The sequence below is a fragment of the Heliangelus exortis genome, chromosome 11, assembly GCF_036169615.1.
Source record: "Heliangelus exortis chromosome 11, bHelExo1.hap1, whole genome shotgun sequence".
Taxonomy (NCBI): domain Eukaryota; kingdom Metazoa; phylum Chordata; class Aves; order Apodiformes; family Trochilidae; genus Heliangelus; species Heliangelus exortis.
Genome location: NC_092432.1, coordinates 18227072 through 18246062, shown reverse-complemented (window position 1 = coordinate 18246062; position 18991 = coordinate 18227072). Strand labels below are relative to the sequence as shown.

Genomic DNA, 18991 nt, shown 5'->3' with positions numbered 1-18991 from the left:
GATGATACTTGTTCTACAGGGAACAAACACTTGGCAAACTTGTACTGGAATTTGTAGGTCCAGAGTATATTGCTTTCAAGTATAAATTATAATTTCACTGTATCCAAAGGAATGTACAGAAGCACTTCCTGCAGACTGCCATTACCTTTAACTCTTTATTTTTTCTCCATTAGCTTTAAGCTTTTCCTTTTTTCTTTTTTTCATCCAAACAATAGGAAAACTTACTGAAAATACACTTCCATTTGTGTGTGAAGTTGTTTCAAGAGAGATGCTTTTTGCATTTGAAGCTTCATGGTAACTGTCACAGGGCTTTTAGCTGGCTTTCCTTAGCTGAGCATTAATGATACTTTTCTCATGCCCATCTTTCCTCCAGCTTGTAGTAACAAATGCAGTTAAAATCTTGCTACATTCCCAGACTGCTTATTCTGTAGATGAGAAAGTGCTGTTTTTTTCTTAGAGATGTTTTTCAAAATACATTTCTGGCCAAGTAAAACACTCTAGGCTTCACTCTCACAATAATTTATAAAAGACACTGGTACATAATGTATGTCAGATAATTTTGCTGGTGTTGTGCTATTCCCTTTCAGGATAATATGAAGGCTTCTCTTATTAGAGTGAGAATGTATTGTTCCACCTAATATTTCTGTAGTCTTAAGTTCAGTAGTTCATTCTGGTATGTAGACTGAGAAATTCTTGGTTGGTTTTATAGTGTTAAAATTAAATTTAATAGGCTTCTTACATAGTGTCCAGTTGCAGAATTTATTCCAAATAGAAAGCCTGTCTGGATACATTTCACTGCAGTTGGTAAACTCTGAGCTTTGATGCAATTGGAACTGTAGTTCCTGCATTACAGCCTCCCACCTGTGACTTTACAGATCTTACAGTGATGCAGTAGCTATGCTACTAGATGCATTGTTTTCCCACAGACTCCTTCCAGATCCTGGTGAATCAAAACAAAAAACAGCAAAAGTCACTCCTGAGACTTGGACTAGCTTTTGTCTGTTTTCTTTACTCTGAGTATTAGCCTTGTTTCTCCTGTGGCACCAAAAATTTGCATTTGAGAATCTATGGCAAGTCCTTTTCGTATCTTTTTGCATTACTTTTAGGTTGTTTTTTTTTTTTACAAAATAAGGTAGACATTTATGGCAGTTTATATACTGTAGATTGAGATTTTGAGACTTGGGAAGTGAGACCAGACAAAGGATAATGTAGATGTGGAGAGATTATAACAGAAGATGCAGTCTCACTCCTGGTTTACTTCTGGTGATGTTTAGAGAGCTCAGAGCAGTGGTGTGTTCATGCCATCAGTTGAACTGTATGCTCAAGCTGAGGAGTGTAAATAAGTGATTCAATAAAAGCAAAAGGATCTTAAGCTTTACAAAATGAACAGTAAAATACTGAAACTGTTCTGAATAGGTTTAACTTAACATCTGCTGTTTGAATAGGTACCAGACATGGCGGGCTACCCTCACATCCGCTACATTTCATCGGGATTGGATGGAACATCATTCAGAGGCCCTTTCAGGGGCAATTTTGAGGTTTGTAATAGAATAAAATTAGATATATGTCAAAACGTGTGATGAGGGAACATGGGGAGGGTGTCTGATAAAACTAGTTCTATATATAGATGTAAAAGAATCATAAAGAAAATACCCTTCATTTATAGAATGAATGTGAATTCTTACTATTGTGAATTGGGATAAAAGCATATTGAAAAGTCAGCCAGTAAAAGGTGCCCTGGACACTGTAAGCTCAGGTGGTTGTACACTGACAGTACATCTTGCTCTGCACACCTGTCTGGTTACTAGGATGTAGTATTCACATGATACATTGGTAAAAGGCAGTGGTGTCTGAATAACTGTGCCAGGATCCTCCTAATGAGGGTGAAACTTGGCAGCTTTAACAGTGCTGTCCTGTTTATGTAGTACACGAATTGAAATTGAGAGAACAATAAAAAAGGAGAAAATAGCAGGTATCAGATGCAGAGAGTTAATGACCTAGTCCACTGAAAACATCTTCAGTAACATCTCGTTGTTCTGATAAACTTATTGCTGGAGAAAAATAAATCAGTCACTGTATTACAATTTTAGTAACTTTTATTTTTAATTCTAAGCCTTACTGACTGTTAAAAAGCAAATAGTGCATTTAAATTTCATTTTCCTCATTTGACCTGTGAGTACATGTAAATATACTGATAAACATTCCTAGCTGGCAAACTATGTCTGATTTTTTTAGTAGTAAAATAGTGTTTCCCTGTAACTTAAAATACCAGGCTGTGTTCTGTAGATTTTTCTACAGGAATCAATCGTGTTTTGCACCCAGCATTTTTTTTTTTTTTTTTGCCTATATTTGAGAAAGTTGGGAATTGAGTTTGTCATTCTGCATAAGGGTTAGAATAAATAAAAATATTCTCAATGTAGATGAAATAACAGTTCTCACACTGTTTATTCCATGATAATTTTTTAGGAGCTGATTCACTTGGAGGAACGATTAGGCAACGTTAATCGTGGAGCAACACAGGGAACTATAGAAAGATGCACATACCCTCATAAATACAAAAAGGTGAGGATTTCTAACTGTGGCCTGTCTTTAATGTTAATATGAAAATGTGTAATATTTATGTTTAGTCTATATCTGTAGAAATGTCAGCTTCAAAGCATGTGCATTTTCTGTATCTTGCCGTTTCAAGGATTGTAAGCAAAGGATTGTAAGGATTTTAAGCAAAGCTTGCAATGAAATCAAAGCTTACAATGCCACTTTTTTCATGAAGAAAACTAAATTAGAATTTTGGTCCCTAGATAAAGAGCTAATATCACTGTAATGTGATAAACAAACGTTTCTTGATAAGATTTAAGAACTTGTCTAGTAGCTATGAATTGCCTAGTGAGCAATGAAGTAACTTCACAATAGATGAATTTTCAATGGACTTCAGTGAGAACTCATCAAATAAAGTAAGACTTTATTTTTACAATAAATTGGCCACGATGCTTACCTGCTTGATATGTATCATTTTATTCTTTACTTAGATCACATTAGGAAGCCTGTGGGACACTAGGAATTTTTGGGCCTGGTACAGAATTTTGACAACTTACATTGCCTCTCAGAGTTTATTATACCACAATATAAAATCCCATCCACATTGCATAGTCTTCTTTCATACTTGATAGATAGTGACTTAGCATACCAGGTTTGAAAGGGATTTTTTTTGTCTATTCATGAAGGAAATTAAGGTATTTATACATAGACCACCAGTAAAAGGACTAGTTGCAACAATATGAAGTGAATATATTCACAGCCCAGACTTTTGTAATAAACAATAGTTAAATAAATTTGAAATGTTCTGTGATTTTTTTTTTCCCCAAGTGCTAGTTCTTGATTAATTTTGGTTCAGAAACATTTGAAGAAATATCATTAAATGTTTTCAAAGAAGTATGTGTTGAATATGTATTAAAAACAGATTTTACTCAGTTTGTCAATAATGTCATCTCTACTAACAAGGTAACAACTGATTGGTTCTCACAGAGGAAACTGCACTGCAAACAAGATGGGGAGGAAGGCACAGAAGAAGATACAGAGGAGAAGTGTACCATCTGTTTGTCTATATTGGAGGAAGGTGAAGATGTCAGGTAAGTAGTACCACTGAACATCAGAACAGAATGTCTGGCTTTGAGATCATGCTTGAATATGGCATGCTAAGCTCTGCAGTACTCCATAGGTTAACAGTTACAATTAAAGACTATCTGCAATTGAACCAGTAGGAAAAAAGAAAAAAAAGTTGCAATTGAAAACACATTGTTCAGTCTGTATTGTCTTTTGGGGAGAATGTAGATTATTTTCTTACAGTCTTCCATAACCTGACTTTCTGTCTTACAACATGAACTCAAGCTGATACCCTTAATTAATCAGGGCTGTTAATACTGGAGTAATACTACTCTGAGCTATAACAAGTTTAAATTGGTGTAACACAGAAGCTGATGCTTCATTGCCCACATCCTTTTTGTCTCAGAACCAGCTGATGCTTTTTTAACACCAGTGTTTTTCTGTTCTGATGACAGGCGCCTTCCGTGTATGCACCTTTTCCACCAAGTATGTGTAGACCAGTGGCTGATTACTAACAAGAAGTGCCCCATTTGCAGAGTGGACATTGAGGCTCAGCTGCCCAGTGAAAGTTGACACCACTTTCCAGAACTCTCCTCCTCCCTCTCATCCTTCCTGGTACTGCAGTCAACCAAAGATGGCATGACTTACCTGAGCAGATTTGGAAGCATTGAACCTAGAGTGCTGGCTCTGCTATATGGTACAACTAGTGCTAGACTTACAGTTTATGTAGAAGACAGTTGAGTTTCAGTGTATTTATAAGACTTTTTTTTTTAGGTTTTACATTTTTTTTTCTTTTAATTCATTACTGTATTTTTGCATGGTTCCTTGTATTGCAGTTGTTTGCACATATTATGGGCTTTGTGACCCCAAACTTGCAGGCAAGATTAGCTGCTTTAGTAAGTAGAATTGTGTGGTCTCATTTTTTTTTTTTTAATTTTTGTTTGTTTGTTTGTTTTACATAGTATCGAGCTTTGAAAGTATGATTTCACTCATTACTAACCTCAAACTCCTTAATTTAATCAATCACATATTTTAGTTTAAATGTATAAAGATCATCTAGAAAAGGATAATATTATGTATTGAGACATTCCTTAATTAGGAAAAAATGGCTGCTGTATATTTACAATATCAGTTCTGAGTCAAATAACATCCTTAATACTGGGAACAGGATATGAAATATATTAAGTTTGACTGATACATATAACAAACTCATCACCAGAGTTTTAGTCTGATCAGATTTTTGTGTTTTTAAAATTTCAGCACAATGCAGATATATTTGAATGTCAATATTAAACATTTAGACTGCTGTTCAGATTGTATTTATCATTTTCTTCCTATGTCTAGAAATTTGAATCCCTAACTTAAATATTTGCTGCTGTGAAACAGCTCTAGTGAACACTAAATGTGGATATCAGTTAGCTGGGTTGTAGATACTTGCAGATTGAAAGAATTATTAGGGAAAAGGAAAAAGAGCTTAGAATCTGTTTGGTATTCTGCTAACTTAAGTTGAAGTATCTGTGCACATTGAGGGGGGGTTGGGTTTTTTTTGGTTTTTTGTTCGTTTTGGGTTTGGTTTTTTTGGGGGGGTATTTTTTTTTTTTTTTTTTTTAATAAAATCATTCAGTAAGGACTTAGAGCTGCAGGGTTTTTGGGTTTTGGTGAATTTTTTTTTTTTTTTTTTTTTTTTTTTTTTTTTTTTTTTTTTTTTGGCAGATATACATGCATTCATAAAACTTCTAAGGATTCCAGGCTTGTCTTGGGATTTTTACTAGTTTTGAAGTTAATAAAGTTAGCTAAATCCACTTGTCTCTTGTTTTCTTTTGCATTAGTAAATTGAAAGCCTGTAAATTTCTGTAGAAACTGAGACAAAAAATTATGTGGTTACCTAGTTTTTGCCTTGATCATAGATAACCCTCTTTATAAATTACCAACAGTCCATCACTGATTGAAATATTTTCTATAGTTAAGATTTGCTGCATAATATAGTATATAGAATTAAGTTATAATGTACTAACATTTTGCCTTTGGAGGAGGTTTTAATCCACTTCAGGATTCAAGTTGCTCATAGACATTCTTTCACATATGATAGAATATAAGTTTATTTAAATGTGCTCAACATTGCAAAATACAAATGTGCAAAAACATTGGGACAGTATCCCTGTCACTCTGGAAAAGATGTTCCTCGGGGATCATATCTGAACATGTCAGTAAGCTTGCATTAAGCCACCTGCTTTGTAAGTGGAGCAAATAATAAATACCTTCAGTTTCTCTTGTCTTTGTCTTTCATAACCAGATTAAGTGTAAAATGGTTTACAGTACACCTACAAGATGAATTGTTTACACTCAAAAGTGATCCATTTATGAATATGACCTAATTTGATGCCTGGTTTAGTCTGCTCCCTTTCATTTCTTTTTAGTGTGGTAGGAGTGGTGTTTGCCAGTGCAGTGTCTGTTGCTGGCAACTATTTTAACACCTCTGGCACGAGGCTTTAAGTGGAGAGAAATTTTATGCCAGCATGTTTGTTAAATTGACATTTTCAAGCTTAATTGCATTGCTAAAGCTTAATTTAAAACCACTTTGTGCTTGTATGATGGGGGATATAGGAAGAAGCAACACATAATTTGCCTGCTTCAAAACCTGACATGATTTTATGCTAAAGCTTTTTGAACATTATGGTTATAGGGAACTGAAAGTGAGTATGGAGCTGCATTAGGAAAAACTAAGAAAAGTAATTGGACAGACACTCTCTGTACTTCAGTGACTTTGGAAAAGGAGGGAAGTTAGTTGACCACTGATGCTTGATCTGGTGATACTCACTTTGGAAAGTTTCTAAGAAGGTACCTGAGAGACATAGGAAAAAATTGAAAAAGGAGCCTCTGAAATAACTGAGATCCTGGATAAGTGATAGAAATTATTTTGGCTTCCTGACAGGAATGTTTGTTTTTTGTTTTTTTTGGTTTTTTTTGGTTTGGTTTGTCTGTTTTGGTTTGGTTTTTAGGAAATGTTTTATGGACCTGGGTTAGGTGCCTGATTTTAGAGATATTTTAGTGAATTGACTTGTTTTATAACTGCTACTGATACTGTCTTGCTTTTATATATATGCATAACATTATAATGTGATGTTGAACACTTAGGTATTTGTCAGGAATAACAGTGTTCTGATCTTACATGCTATTGCAGGGGCTAATAAAGCTGCAGCCTGTTTCTGTTCCAGAAAGCTGTGACTTAACCATAACTTAAGGGAAGGAAAAAAATAGGCTTTTGATCTTGAAAAGTTCCACCACTTACTGTGCTTTACATGCTTAGATGCATTGCCTTAAGTTTTCTGCAGCATCTTTGACTTTGAAAACAAGAGTTTCAACAGTATGCATCAAATTACTTTTCATATAAAATTCCATTGTCAAAAAAAATCCTTTTGTATGCAATAAATAAAATGTTAGACTGGTATCATTCAAAATCTGTTTCTTATGCAAGTTTTCTTTTTGGGGTGGTTTTGTTTGGGTTTTTTTTTTTTTTTTTCCCTTCTGCCTTTTTAAGTCTCGATCTGTAAAAATTTTGCGTTCATGTATTCCCAACAGGTACTGCCAAAGGAAAAATCCTCAGTGGAAGGATCAACATTTAGCCACAGTTAAATAGTTTGATAAACAGACCTAGGACTTGCGAGTTCAGGAAAACTGCCCTTATGAGGGAAATAAAAATAAAAATAGAAACTCGCACAAGGGATGCGGTACAGAAGCCAGCGTGGGGAGAGCTGGAATTGCGCTTTCCTGTCAGATTAGGTTAAACTCTCCTGCAGTTCAGTTCCATCATCTCAGGACTCGGTACTGCACTCTCTGGCAGGGCTCGCTGCCTTCCTGACCACGCGTGTGACATTAGAACAAAGGCAGCCAACCGGGTCGGTTCGCGCAGCTCCGGCAGGACCGGGTAGCGGCGGCTTCAGGCGCTGTGGGAGCTGGCGCGGCTGTTAATTACCCGCGCTCTCGCTATCAGGTGTTTTTCCTCACAGGGGCCCCGCCTGCCCGCACTTCCCAAGGCAGAATCTCAGTTCTGTGACCTTGGGTCCAGCCAAACATCGGCACCGGCACCAGCACCGCCCGCACCCTCCAGCGGGGCCCGGCCTGCCGGATGTTGCCACAACCGTTTCCTGTTTGGGCGGGGCCTCGGGCGGCGGACCAATGGAGCGCGTGCATCGTACGAAGCTGCCCAATGGGAGAGCCGCGGGGGCTTTAACCGGAGCTGCGGCCCCGCGAGGCAGCAGTCACCGGGTTGGCTCGGGGCGAGAGCGGGTCTGTGAGGAGCGGCAGCGGCGTCGCCTCCACCTTCACCTTTGCCTTCACCTCTGCCTTTGCCTCCACCTCTGCTTCTACCTCATCTCGTTCCCCATGGCGCTGACGCGAAGGGCCGCTGTGAGTGCCGGGGGGACAGGGCGGGCGAGGGGAGAGAGGGAGCGGGGCGAGTGAGTGAAGGGAAGGCGAGGGAGTGAGGGGAAGGCGAGTGAGTGAGGGGAAGGCGAGTGAGTGAGTGAGTGAGTGAGGGGAAGGCGAGTGAGTGAGGGAGCGGGCGAGTGAGTGAGTGAGGGGAGGGCGAGTGAGTGAGGGGAGGGCGAGTGAGTGAGGGGAGGGCGAGTGAGTGAGGGGAGGGCGAGTGAGTGAGGGGAAGGCGAGTGAGTGAGGGAGCGGGCGAGTGAGTGAGTGAGGGGAGGGCGAGTGAGTGAGGGGAAGGCGAGGGGGTCGCGGCGCGAGGAAGGGGAGAGCGACTGAGGGGAAGAGACGGGAGGTGGAGGAGCCGAGTGAGGCAGGGGGTGAAGGATGGAGCGGGCGAGGGGGGGAGGGAAGGAAGGAGAGCGGGCAGACGGGGGGCGAACGGGCGAGTGCTTCGCGAGCGGTCCGGTGAAGGCTCTGCCCCGGAGTGAGGCGGGGGAGGAGGTGGGGGTGACGGCGGCTCTCGGCGCTCCGTCTGTCCGGGCCCCCCTTGTACTTTAGCGGGGATGGGCAGGGGCCGGAGAGCGGTGGGGTTTGGGGCGGGGGGGGGGGAAGGGGGAGAAGGCTGAGAATGAGTTTTGAGGGGAGGGGTGGTGAGGAGCGCGCCCTGCCCTCCCCTCCTCCCTCCTTCTCCCTACGGATCGCAGCCTACGGGAGCTGCACCTGACCTTGGCCGCCTGCTCCTCCCCCTCAAAATGAGGCACCGGTGTGTGTGAGACAGGGAGAAAATTAAAACTACGTAACGGGAAGGTTCAGGAAGGGAATACAATAATTTTTTTTTTTTTTTTTTACGGTCCGTGACTGTTGAATGACTTTAAAACTAAACTGCACAAGGAACTCCTGAAGACTGCGGGTTTCTTTGCTTTATGTAACAAAAAATATTCATAGCATACCTTTACAATTTACTTGCTCTGTGACTGTAACAAAAAATTGCTTTGTCTTTGTGCTAATACCGCTATAGTTACAAAATGTGTGAACACTGTAAAGAGCAAAGTAGCAGGTAAGCACTCTTAAAGTTGAGTTGTTGAAAACTTGTCAGTGAGGAGGAACACTGGGGAGTGCATTGCTGTAATCCTGCAGCACATCTTCAAAGAGCACAGTGCCCTGTGACACTCAGATGAAGAAATCCCCTCGGTGTAGGTTTGTGAATGGGTAGGAAATAAAAACCATGTCTTCAATGGATAGTGAGCACACAGGTACAGTGCAGATAAGTCTATAGCAGATATAGGCATCTGAAAATTTAATCGAGCTCTATTCTACCCCTTAAACTGCAATTTTATTGTTCTAGGTCGCTAGAGAGGTGGAGAATGCTGTTACTGACCATAAAAGTAAAGCCAAACCTCACCTTCCTGGCAAAAGGGCTGCTTTGGAAGAAATAGGAAATAAAGTTACAACAAGAGGAGCATGTATAGCTAAGGTAAGAGAAGATTGGAACCCTGTAGGGAAAAAAATCCAGCTCTGTACTAATAGTACCAGCTCTGTACTAATAGTAATTGTTTTCACTACAGAAAACAGAATGTTCCAAAGCATTGATAAAACCTACGAAAGGACCTAGCAAGGTGACAAGTGCAAAAGTATCATCTAAACCCCCAGGTGTTGCGAAGCAGACGTCAAAAGAAACAGTTGTTCCAAAGGTAGGATTTAATTCATTGGGTCTGCAACTTTTCAAAATAGTTTATTTCTGGATGTGCTGTTTCCCTGCTGAAAAAGCAAAGCCTCTGTACTGACATTTTGGCTTAGTGCATGTTGTGTGTAAAGGCTGACAGTAAAGTGGCAAAGCTGCCTGTTAAAGTGCAAGATGAAGTTGCTGCTTTAGCTGGCAATTACCAGAGGCCCTTGTGACTCTGTCTGTATGGCATCTTGGTGAAAGCTTGCTGAGTTTGGCTGAATGCAAGCTCAGTTTCAACTTCCAAGGAATTGTAACTTGAAAAATATGGGGGGGAAAAAAGGAACATTGCAACAACTCCCTGAAAGGAGGTTGGAGCCAGGGGGGGGTTGGGCTCTTTTCCCAGGCAACTCTCAGCAAGACAAGAGGGCACAAGAGGTCTCAAGTTGTGCCAGGGGAGGTTTAGGTTGGACATTAGAAAGAATTTCTTTAGGGAGAGGGTGATCAGCCATTGGAATGGGCTGCCCAGGGAAGGGGTGGATTCTCCGTCCCTGGAGATATTTCAAAAGAGCCTGGATGTGGCACTCAGTGCCATGGGCTGGGAACCACGGGGGGAGTGGATCAAGGGTTGGACTTGATGATCTCTGAGGTCCCTTCCAACCCAGCCCATTCTAGGATTCTAAGCAGCATGTTATCACTGTGCTCTGTCCCTTAGGTTATGTCTCCTGTGCCTATGGATGTATCTATGCACGAGGAGGATTTATGCCAAGCCTTCTCTGACGTGTTGCTCAGCAATGTAGAAGACATCGATGCTGAGGACTGGGAGAATCCTCAGCTGTGTAGTGACTACGTGAAAGATATCTACCTGTACCTGAGAGAGCTGGAGGTATGACACAGCACAGCTGTACTTCTGCAGTGTGTGTTCATCCTGTAGCTCACACAGCTCTTTCTCCCACAGCTGCAGCAATCAGTCCACCCCTGTTACCTTGATGGGAAGACGATCAATGGGCGTATGCGTGCAATTTTAGTTGACTGGCTTGTTCAGGTCCACTCCAGATTCCAGCTTTTGCAGGAAACATTGTATATGTGCGTTGCCATTATGGATCGCTTCTTACAAGTAAGGCTTTTGTCAACTCGTGGATAAGGGGGGTGCAGTGACCATGCTTTTGAAGGAGTTTAGGATTTAGGACTCTAACAACCTACTTTTTTTGTAAGATCTCTGTATAGCAGCTTAACTCAGAGGCCTGTAATTATAGGGGTGTTTCTGATTCAAAGGGGAATAATCTCACCGAAGGGGTAGTGCCATATTGGGTTGTTTTTATTTTTTTTAAAACTGATAAATCTATTCATACAGAGTTTGCCATTTTGTTGCCTGCTTTTTAAATTCCTTTTTTGCAGGGTCATCCAGTAGCTCGTAAGAGGCTCCAGCTGGTGGGCGTAACAGCGCTGCTCTTAGCCTCAAAATATGAAGAGATGTATGCTCCTGATGTAGCAGACATTGTTTACATTACTGACAATGCCTACACCAGTGCTGAAGTTAGAGAGATGGAGATTACAATTCTTCAAGAGTTAAAGTTTGACTTGGGACGACCTCTTCCGATTCACTTCTTAAGAAGAGCATCAAAAGCTGGGGAGGTGAGGACTTGCACTTGTGCTCATTACCAGGAGCCTTCCCAGTATGTGTGAAGTCTTATCAGGATTGCTTATAGTGTTTTTAGCACGTGATCTTATTTGCTTTCTTCTTCTATGCTGAATCAAGAAATACTCTGTTACGGAACTCCACCATGTGGAGAAATGTGATAATATCCCTGTGGCAGCCAGGTAGTGTTCATGTTTGTATTTACAGGGCCTTGCATTCAGTCTCTGGCAGTCATTTTACTCTTAAACTAAACGTGCCTAGGGCAGAACATTGCTTTAAGAGCAGTTTCCTCTGCTCCTTTCTACTAGGTAATACTCTTATTACCAGTGTTCATAATTTTTGGATGCAAACATTTGTATTATTTAAGAATCAAAATGTAAGCTTTCTCTTTGACCTGGCCCTTTTTTTCCCCACCTCAGCAGTTAAAGTCGGATGAACTGCCCACACTTGAAGTGGGCTTCAGTTACCTCAAAAGACCACTAGGTGACTCCTGAAGTTAGCTGACTACTTTATTAAGGATCTCAAGGCACTTTATACACAGCTGCTATGGTTTTTTTCTGTGGCTTAGTGTATTAGGAAGCACCTGTATTCCTAGTTGGGTACAGCAGTGCCTGATGCTGCAGTTTTCCTTTAAAAGTCCCTCCCTTGACTTTGTGTGTGAATTCCAAACAGCTGCTACACTTGACTGGCTTGGACTTGGTTCTCCATTTTGAGATGAGTGCCTGTTAGAGCACTTGGTCCCTAGACCTTAATGCAGATTTTGTTGGTTATTTTTTATTTGTGAATTAGTACAATAATCCTGAATTACTATGGTAAGGTGAAGTGAAACTGTGGATTAACAAACTCCTGATCTGGTAGGCTGATGCTAAGCAACACACACTGGCAAAATACCTAATGGAGCTGACACTGATAGACTATGACATGGTTCACCATCGTCCTTCAGAGATTGCAGCTGCTGCCTTGTGCTTGTCACAGAAGATTCTGGGGCATAACAAATGGGTAAGTATTCTCAGCAAACTCGTTTTTTCCTTCAGCTGAGTGAATTGAACCATTTTAACAATTACTTCAGAAAATCACACTTAGGTCAGTAATAATGTTGGTGATCAAATGACAAGTAAGCAACCTGATGCATAGAAAAAGGAATATACCAATAAACAACTCTGATCTTTTTTGTGTGAATACTGTGCTGTCAAAGTATTTTTCTCCTGTAAGTTCTGACTTGCAGAAGGCCAGGTGGTAGGTAAGGGTAGATATTTGTAATTCTCATAGTAGAATAATGAAATCATGGGCCATGAACAGTAAATTGCAGGAGGAATCACATGTTGAATTGCACGAGTTGCTGCTTTTATCCTTTGTGCAGTGTAGAAATGTGGTTACTGGCAGTGATGTGTCCTGGTTCCTGTTGCATGGCAGGAATTATTCTGGATCTGTCACCAGAACTCACAATACTGCAGTTCCTAGCACTCAAGGCTCATGCATGAAGCTTGGGCATTTGCTGCCTGAAGTGGCTGTGCCTTGAGCAGTGATCCCTGCTTCATACCCCTGACAGTTCTGACTGTTCCTCTGCAGGGTCCCAAGCAGCAATACTACACTGGCTATGCAGAAGACAACCTTGTGATGACTATGAAACATATGGCAAAGAATGTGGTCAAAGTAAATGAGAAGTTAACAAAATACACTGTAAGTATAGCTACTTAATTATCTTCTGATGTTTTAGAAACCTTTGCTGCATGTTTTAGCTCCATAGGTCAATGTTCTGTATGTTACTTAATGTTTGCTATTCTGACCAGCCCGAGAGAGGATAGTACTAACTTCAAATCATTTTAGACAAACTGTGCTCTTGCTGCTTTGCAGGCTGGTTCACTTCTTGTTTTCCAAGCAGTCAGGCTAAGTGACCTGATGTGGAAATCTTTTGTAATGCTGTTCCTCTACCTCTGCAGGCTATAAAGAACAAGTATGCAAGTAGCAAACTACTGGCCATCAGCACAATCCCTCAACTGAGCAGCGCGATAATCAAGGACCTGGCTTCATCACTCTTGTGATAACCCTAGGCAGCCAAGTCCTGGGGGTCCATGCACTTTGTCCTTACCTGCCTGTTGTCCAAACTGCTCCTCTTTGTACATAGTGTTCCAGCCTCACCACAGATGTTTTAAGACTCACTTGGAAGGTGAAATTTTAAACTTGCGTTGTAATACTCTCTAGTTAGAAATAAAGCTACTCTTTTAAAAAAAAATTAAAGCATTGTGACTGTTTAAGGTACTAACTAGACACATCTGCAATCTTGTGTTCAAGCAGGGTGTTTCTGACCAAATAGGTGATTGATACAACTTGCAGGTAGATGTGGATAGTTGCTCTCCATGGTTGTGTCTGATGAGAATCTCCAGCAGGTTACACTCAGTAACTTGTTTTCACTCAAGGTAAGAAAGAGCAGGAAGACAGTTCATAAATTTTCTTGGTGTACTGTAAAGAATATTCAATATTTTAATTTGGTACCTTGTCTCAAAGAAATATAGTTATTACCTTCTATTTGGGGAAAGCAGCAGGCTGGCTGTAAGAGGTAAAGCCTTGTAAAGCTTTACATTTAGGTGAACACAACTCAGTGTGTTCTCTGTGTATCTAAATAAAGGGAGACAAAGCAGGAAAATCCTCAGTAATTCCTGTAATGCCAACCACTATGTGTAGGGGCTGTAAGTGTGGAACTATAGGGGTATGAGACCTTTTGAACCAGCTCAGGTTTGAAACCTGCCTTATTTCTTGGACAAAAAAAACACTTGGACTTTTAATTGTCTGTCCCTCCTCCCTTCCTCCCCCTCTGATGAACCTCTATACCTGGGAGAATGCAAACCCACTGTAGATTGTTCCTCATCACCTAACGTTTTGCTCTTTTGTCTTTGTATCTAACAAGCATTGGTAGCTGCATGCTCAAGGAACACAAGCATGTAAGTCAACTGCTGCCTGTATCTCATGTAAGCCTCTTTGTTTATGTTGCTTACTTAGAACTACATTAAGTTACTCTTAGCTGTTCTTTAAATTATAGTCAACTTGTCTCTGTTCTCCCAGTGTCTGCTTTTCAAGAGAGTGCTGGCTATCATACAAAAGGAAACAACCCTACTACAAAAATAATAAAAACTACTACAAAATTCCCTAGAACTCAGTGCACTCCATGCAGGAAAGATGTCTAAGCTAAATGGTTTTATCTTTTCAAGTAGGAAAATTTTCTCTCTGAGAGGATAAGAATACCTAGTACTTGCTGCAAGTAGGTTGGCTTGTTTGTTTTATTTTTAAAAAAAAAACCATGCTTGATCACTTATGTGTGTGACTTTCCCCTGGACTGAGGCCCTTGTTTCTTCCAGAAACAGCCTCTACAATCAGTCAGCTCTTAATTAATGGTAATGAATTTTAAGTGTGCCCAACTTAGGCTTAGGTGATAGTTTAGGAGGGAGGGGATTTCTAGTTTAAAGCTTACATAGCTTCTTTATATTAACATCTCCATTTTTTTTTCAATTGCTCTTACCTAGAAAAAAAATGACAATGCACAGCTCCTTAGTTGGGCATAGTTGGAAATGGTTTGAAGGTTTTTTTTATTTTTTTTCTAGACATCAGTGCAGTAAAATCCAGCAGATGCTGTGAAGGGATCTGTTTGTATAAGTAACTGAACACAAAACCACACAGAAAACAGACCTGGTTAGTTGACTGCTTCTTGTGTTTTATTTTATGGAGGTCCAGAAGGCAAAGCATGGATGCTGATAACTGTATGGCAAGCAACAGCCACTCTGGTGTGGGAGGCAATCAAACTTAAGCAATAGCACTTCTGATTTTGCCATTTAAAAGGAGTAGTGCATATCTGTAAGTACCTGGCATAAAAATTCTAGTAAAAGTACTTCATGAATAAGAACAGTGGAATACTACATTATACATTCATACATGTTTCTATCTTACTCAGTTTTTATATACAGTATATGATCTGTTTCTATAAATGTACAGCTCTGCATAAACACACTTCTTGTAACAGGTAGAGCATTAAAACATAAATCCAACATGGGCCAGCCATATTATAATATATATCTTAAAGAAGGCAACATTGTTTAGCATACAGTACTGTGTAGTTTTCAGTTTAAACTTCTTGTGGTGCCTGTTGGAGTCCCTAAACATCAGCAAACACAACCTGGTTCCATTACAACTCTGTACAGAATTAAATATACCATTACAGTAGGTTCTTAGATGGTAATATCCCAAATGAGCCTAAATCTTCTTGACATCTAGCAGCATACTTAACGTGTTCCCCAGAATGATCTGCATTAGAGGAAATGTGCATTTAACATTATCTTCAGTAGATATTTTAAAAAAGTTACTGATACACATCTGAAGGCACTTATTAAATACACCCCTAATTCAAAGTCCCTGGTCCCAGACTGCAAAGCACCTTTCTGTTTCAGTAAGATGGTAGATTTGAGCATTCTTCACTTACTAGGTGTTAAAATCAGGTTTAAATATTAATAAATAATTGGTCAGTATGTCCACTGCTGTTTGCTTCTGAGGCAAAAGATCAGAGTCTGCTGTGGGCAATATTTTTCCTGCTCATACACAGCTTTACTGGTGAAAATGCTGCTGAGAATGGCAGATCTCAGAAGAACAGTGTCCTGAAGTCAAGGAAAATCATCTTCAACCACTGGTAACTTCAGGCAAGTGTTTGTATGACAGTCTTTATATTTTGGTGACATAGTTGTTGGGAAACAGCCCTTGTTTTCCTCGTAGTCTTCCTGTCCACCACCCAGAAGGATCTATGACAAAGAAGAGTAAGTAGTGAGGTTCTGTAACTTTTTGTGTACTTTTGTGCCTTATCAGGTTGCTTTGGAGCTCTAGGGAGTTGGAATTGCTATACAACTTCTTGATTCTTGTGCAATAGCTGTGGTTTAGTCTGGCTGAGATACAATTACTCTTTAAATTTACAGTTTGCAGGACCAAGTAATGTGTATTTCACTGATCTGTTTCTGATGTGCTTTAAAGTGAATGGGTTTGACTGGGGTGAGTTCTCCCTGAAATGTGTGAGCCTGAGGAGGGAGAAACAATACGGTGGCTCCAAAAGTCAGGTATTAACTATCCCTTCAAGGTCTGTACTTGAGTTATTCAGCCTTTCATCTCTACATACCTTCTTTAATTATATCAATTATGTCGTTGGCATTAAAGCTGAGTTCATCTGTGTCTTGAGCATCATATGCATACAGTGCCCTGCACTGTGGGACCTGAGGCTTAGGTTTTGGCTGTGGTTTAGGCCTTCCTCCAGCTGGGGGCGGTCGGTTTGTCGTCTGCCTGCGAACACTAACGGGAGGAAACAATGTTAATTTGTGCCAAAGCTTATGACTTGAACCTAAGCTTTGTTAACCTCTCCTTACAAATTGATTACAAAGAACAAACAAGGGAAAAGGGGCTCTCTGAGATGTCACAGCAATTAAAAATAACAATGGAAGACAGAGTTGCCACTTCTTTTCCTACTGAAACGGATGAACAGGACTTGTACACAGCAGTTCAAATGCACACAAGACAGCTCAGTGCTCAGGATGGGATGTAAACAAATGTGCACATGCAGTTCATGCATATTTTGGCATCTACACGGCTCAGTCTGTCTCTCCCCGTGCCCCAACTTCACCAGGGACTTGGTTTTCAGTATTACAAACAAAGTTCTAGCTCAGAGGCTTGCTACTTTACCATTGTTGTGACTAAGCTGTTAGAGAGACTGCATCTCTTTTAAGTTGCCTCAGACTCCAGGGCCGTCTACGGACTTGTTGTGTTACAGTCAACTCTGAAGCAGCAGGGGAGATGCTGCTGCACAAACTCTGTCACAGCTGTGACCACTCCAAAGATTAGGAAGGGGAAAGAGGGAAGAAATGCATTTTGACAGCTCATCAGCTCATAAAGGCTGTAAGAGAGAACAGGTATTAGATGCAATGTGTCAGTTTCAAATAAAAAAATAGATGTGCTGAATGACTAAAACTGCTGCAGTGATGTGGAGGACTGAGATGGCTCTTGTGAAGAAGGTTTATAGTTACTTCTGTGATGTCTTGGACTTTGTGACTATTGTTGGAAGGTGCTTATATTTAAAAGCAGGTTTATTAATGAGTTTGAAATGGTTCAATACTCAAGTCTGGCAGATGATAGAAGCTCTGATGGTCCAAATTTTCTCCCCAGAGTGATTCTCATGGAAGTTGTAAGTTTTATGATTTAAAAAGCATGTAATTTTCATTTAGATTTCCTCCTGTCAACATGTCTTGGTCTAATTTTAAGTTTGTGTTGTGCAGTGCATAACAATGAGTGTTGAAGTATGGGTTAACATTATTTCAGTTCTAAATTTACCTACTGGGAGAGAGAGAGAGGACTTCTGGTGTTCAGCATCTGTTGACTTTGGGATAGGATAGACTGCCAAACCTAGACCTAGGTATGGCAATAAAAGAATCTGGAGAAAGTCTTAGAAAAGTAGCTCAGTTTTTACAGCACCCATAGTAGAACAACTCTTAAATGAGTTGCTGGCAGTGAGAGCATGGTGTTCTGAAACTCAGCTTGGTACTGGCTTGTTAGTGATAGCCAGAAGCTGAAGCTGGGGTAGTAGCAGTGCATCCTTCTCAGCAGCTTTGCTAAAACTCAGCCTCATGGTAACCCATGAAGAATACATCTACAGAGGCTGTGGTCCTGAAATACTGAATATGCAGCTCTTCTAGCTCACTCCTGGTGAGGGAACACAAGACCTTTCCCTTCTGAGAAAGTTCAGTCACAGTAAATCTTCCTTGAAACCCACTGCTGAGTTTAGGAACTTTGTTTGTTTGTTTCCCTTTGCTACTCCTGTCAGAAGCTCCTGCGGGATGTTTGCTTTCCAGGGGCCGGGAGCCGCACTGGGGATGGCACTGGCGGGGTCACAGGCCCGGCCCCCGCATGCTCTGGAGGTTGATCAGTTCGGAACCCCTGGGCCCGCTCGGTGTCAGACCCGGGGGCTGCTCGGGTCGGGTCCCGCACACCGCACGCGGGGTTTGGTGCTGCCATGCCCGGGGCCGCCGCCAGGGAGCGCGCTGCGCGCTGCTTGCGCGGAACAGGGCGGGGACCGAGACCGGGAGCAGAACCAGCGCCCCGCCCGGGCTACAGCGAGATTCCGCGGCCCTTCGCTTCGGTGTCTTGGGGTGGGTTGTAGTTGGTTTGTTGTTTTATTTCCCCCCGCCCTGGTTGGCCCGAGGAAATCGTCCTCGACATGCGCTTGTGAGAGCAGCCGGCAAAGCGCCGCGTACAAAGTGTCGGTGCTGGCAGCTGCACCCTGCTCTGCTGCTTGGAACTGGCTGGTAAAATGGCCCTGGCAGCATCTGCTGCCATGCACCTCAGTAATGGGTAGAACTTAGCCCAGTCAGGAACTTGTATTACTGTTACAGCAATTAGCAATTGTGTTTCTGACTGCCTGCTTACAACATGGTGGTATCACAGTGCTGACAAAGCACGGACTATGCTGTTGTCACAGGCTCGCCCAGCACTTTCTGGAGTCACACAGATGTATGGCTTCAAATTATTACCTATTTGTTTCACTCTTTACCAGATGTTATCCTCACTGGGCTGCAGTCTACTCTTCTCAGAGTGGGCACTTTCCACCACTTCTGAGCAAAATACTACCTTACCCTTCAGGAAACACA

General features: G+C 41.3%; 3 protein-coding genes across 14 annotated transcripts in view; 2 read left to right on the top strand and 1 right to left on the bottom strand.

The window, feature by feature from the left end:
• Positions 1–5868, top strand: part of RNF111 (ring finger protein 111) — a 40612-nt gene extending 34744 nt beyond the window's left edge. For 5 of the 9 annotated variants that reach the window (XM_071755047.1, XM_071755043.1, XM_071755042.1 and 2 more), the window contains 4 exons: positions 1446–1538; positions 2467–2562; positions 3499–3626; positions 4056–5868. In XM_071755047.1, coding sequence (XP_071611148.1) covers positions 1446–1538; positions 2467–2562; positions 3499–3626; positions 4056–4173 — 435 coding nt within the window. In that variant the 3' untranslated portion in view covers positions 4174–5868. The remainder of the gene's footprint in view (positions 1–1445; positions 1539–2466; positions 2563–3498; positions 3627–4055) is intronic. The other 4 variants (XM_071755045.1, XM_071755044.1, XM_071755046.1 and 1 more) reach the window with 3 other exon arrangements.
• A 1893-nt stretch (positions 5869–7761) lies between these two features.
• On the top strand, positions 7762–13565 carry CCNB2 (cyclin B2). The gene is made up of 9 exons (XM_071755041.1): positions 7762–8007; positions 9371–9499; positions 9591–9716; positions 10404–10574; positions 10647–10805; positions 11087–11323; positions 12186–12326; positions 12897–13007; positions 13268–13565. The coding sequence occupies exons 1-9, from the start codon at positions 7777–7779 to the stop codon at positions 13367–13369; spliced, it is 1407 nt and encodes a 468-aa protein (XP_071611142.1). The 5' UTR covers positions 7762–7776; the 3' UTR covers positions 13370–13565.
• Positions 13566–15014: 1449 nt separating this feature from the next.
• MYO1E (myosin IE) overlaps positions 15015–18991 on the bottom strand; it is a 236796-nt gene continuing 232819 nt past the window's right edge. For all 4 annotated transcript variants that reach the window (XM_071755036.1, XM_071755040.1, XM_071755039.1 and 1 more), the window contains 2 exons: positions 16477–16646; positions 15015–16108 (listed from right to left, as the gene is read on the bottom strand). In XM_071755036.1, coding sequence (XP_071611137.1) covers positions 16032–16108; positions 16477–16646 — 247 coding nt within the window. In that variant the 3' untranslated portion in view covers positions 15015–16031. The remainder of the gene's footprint in view (positions 16109–16476; positions 16647–18991) is intronic.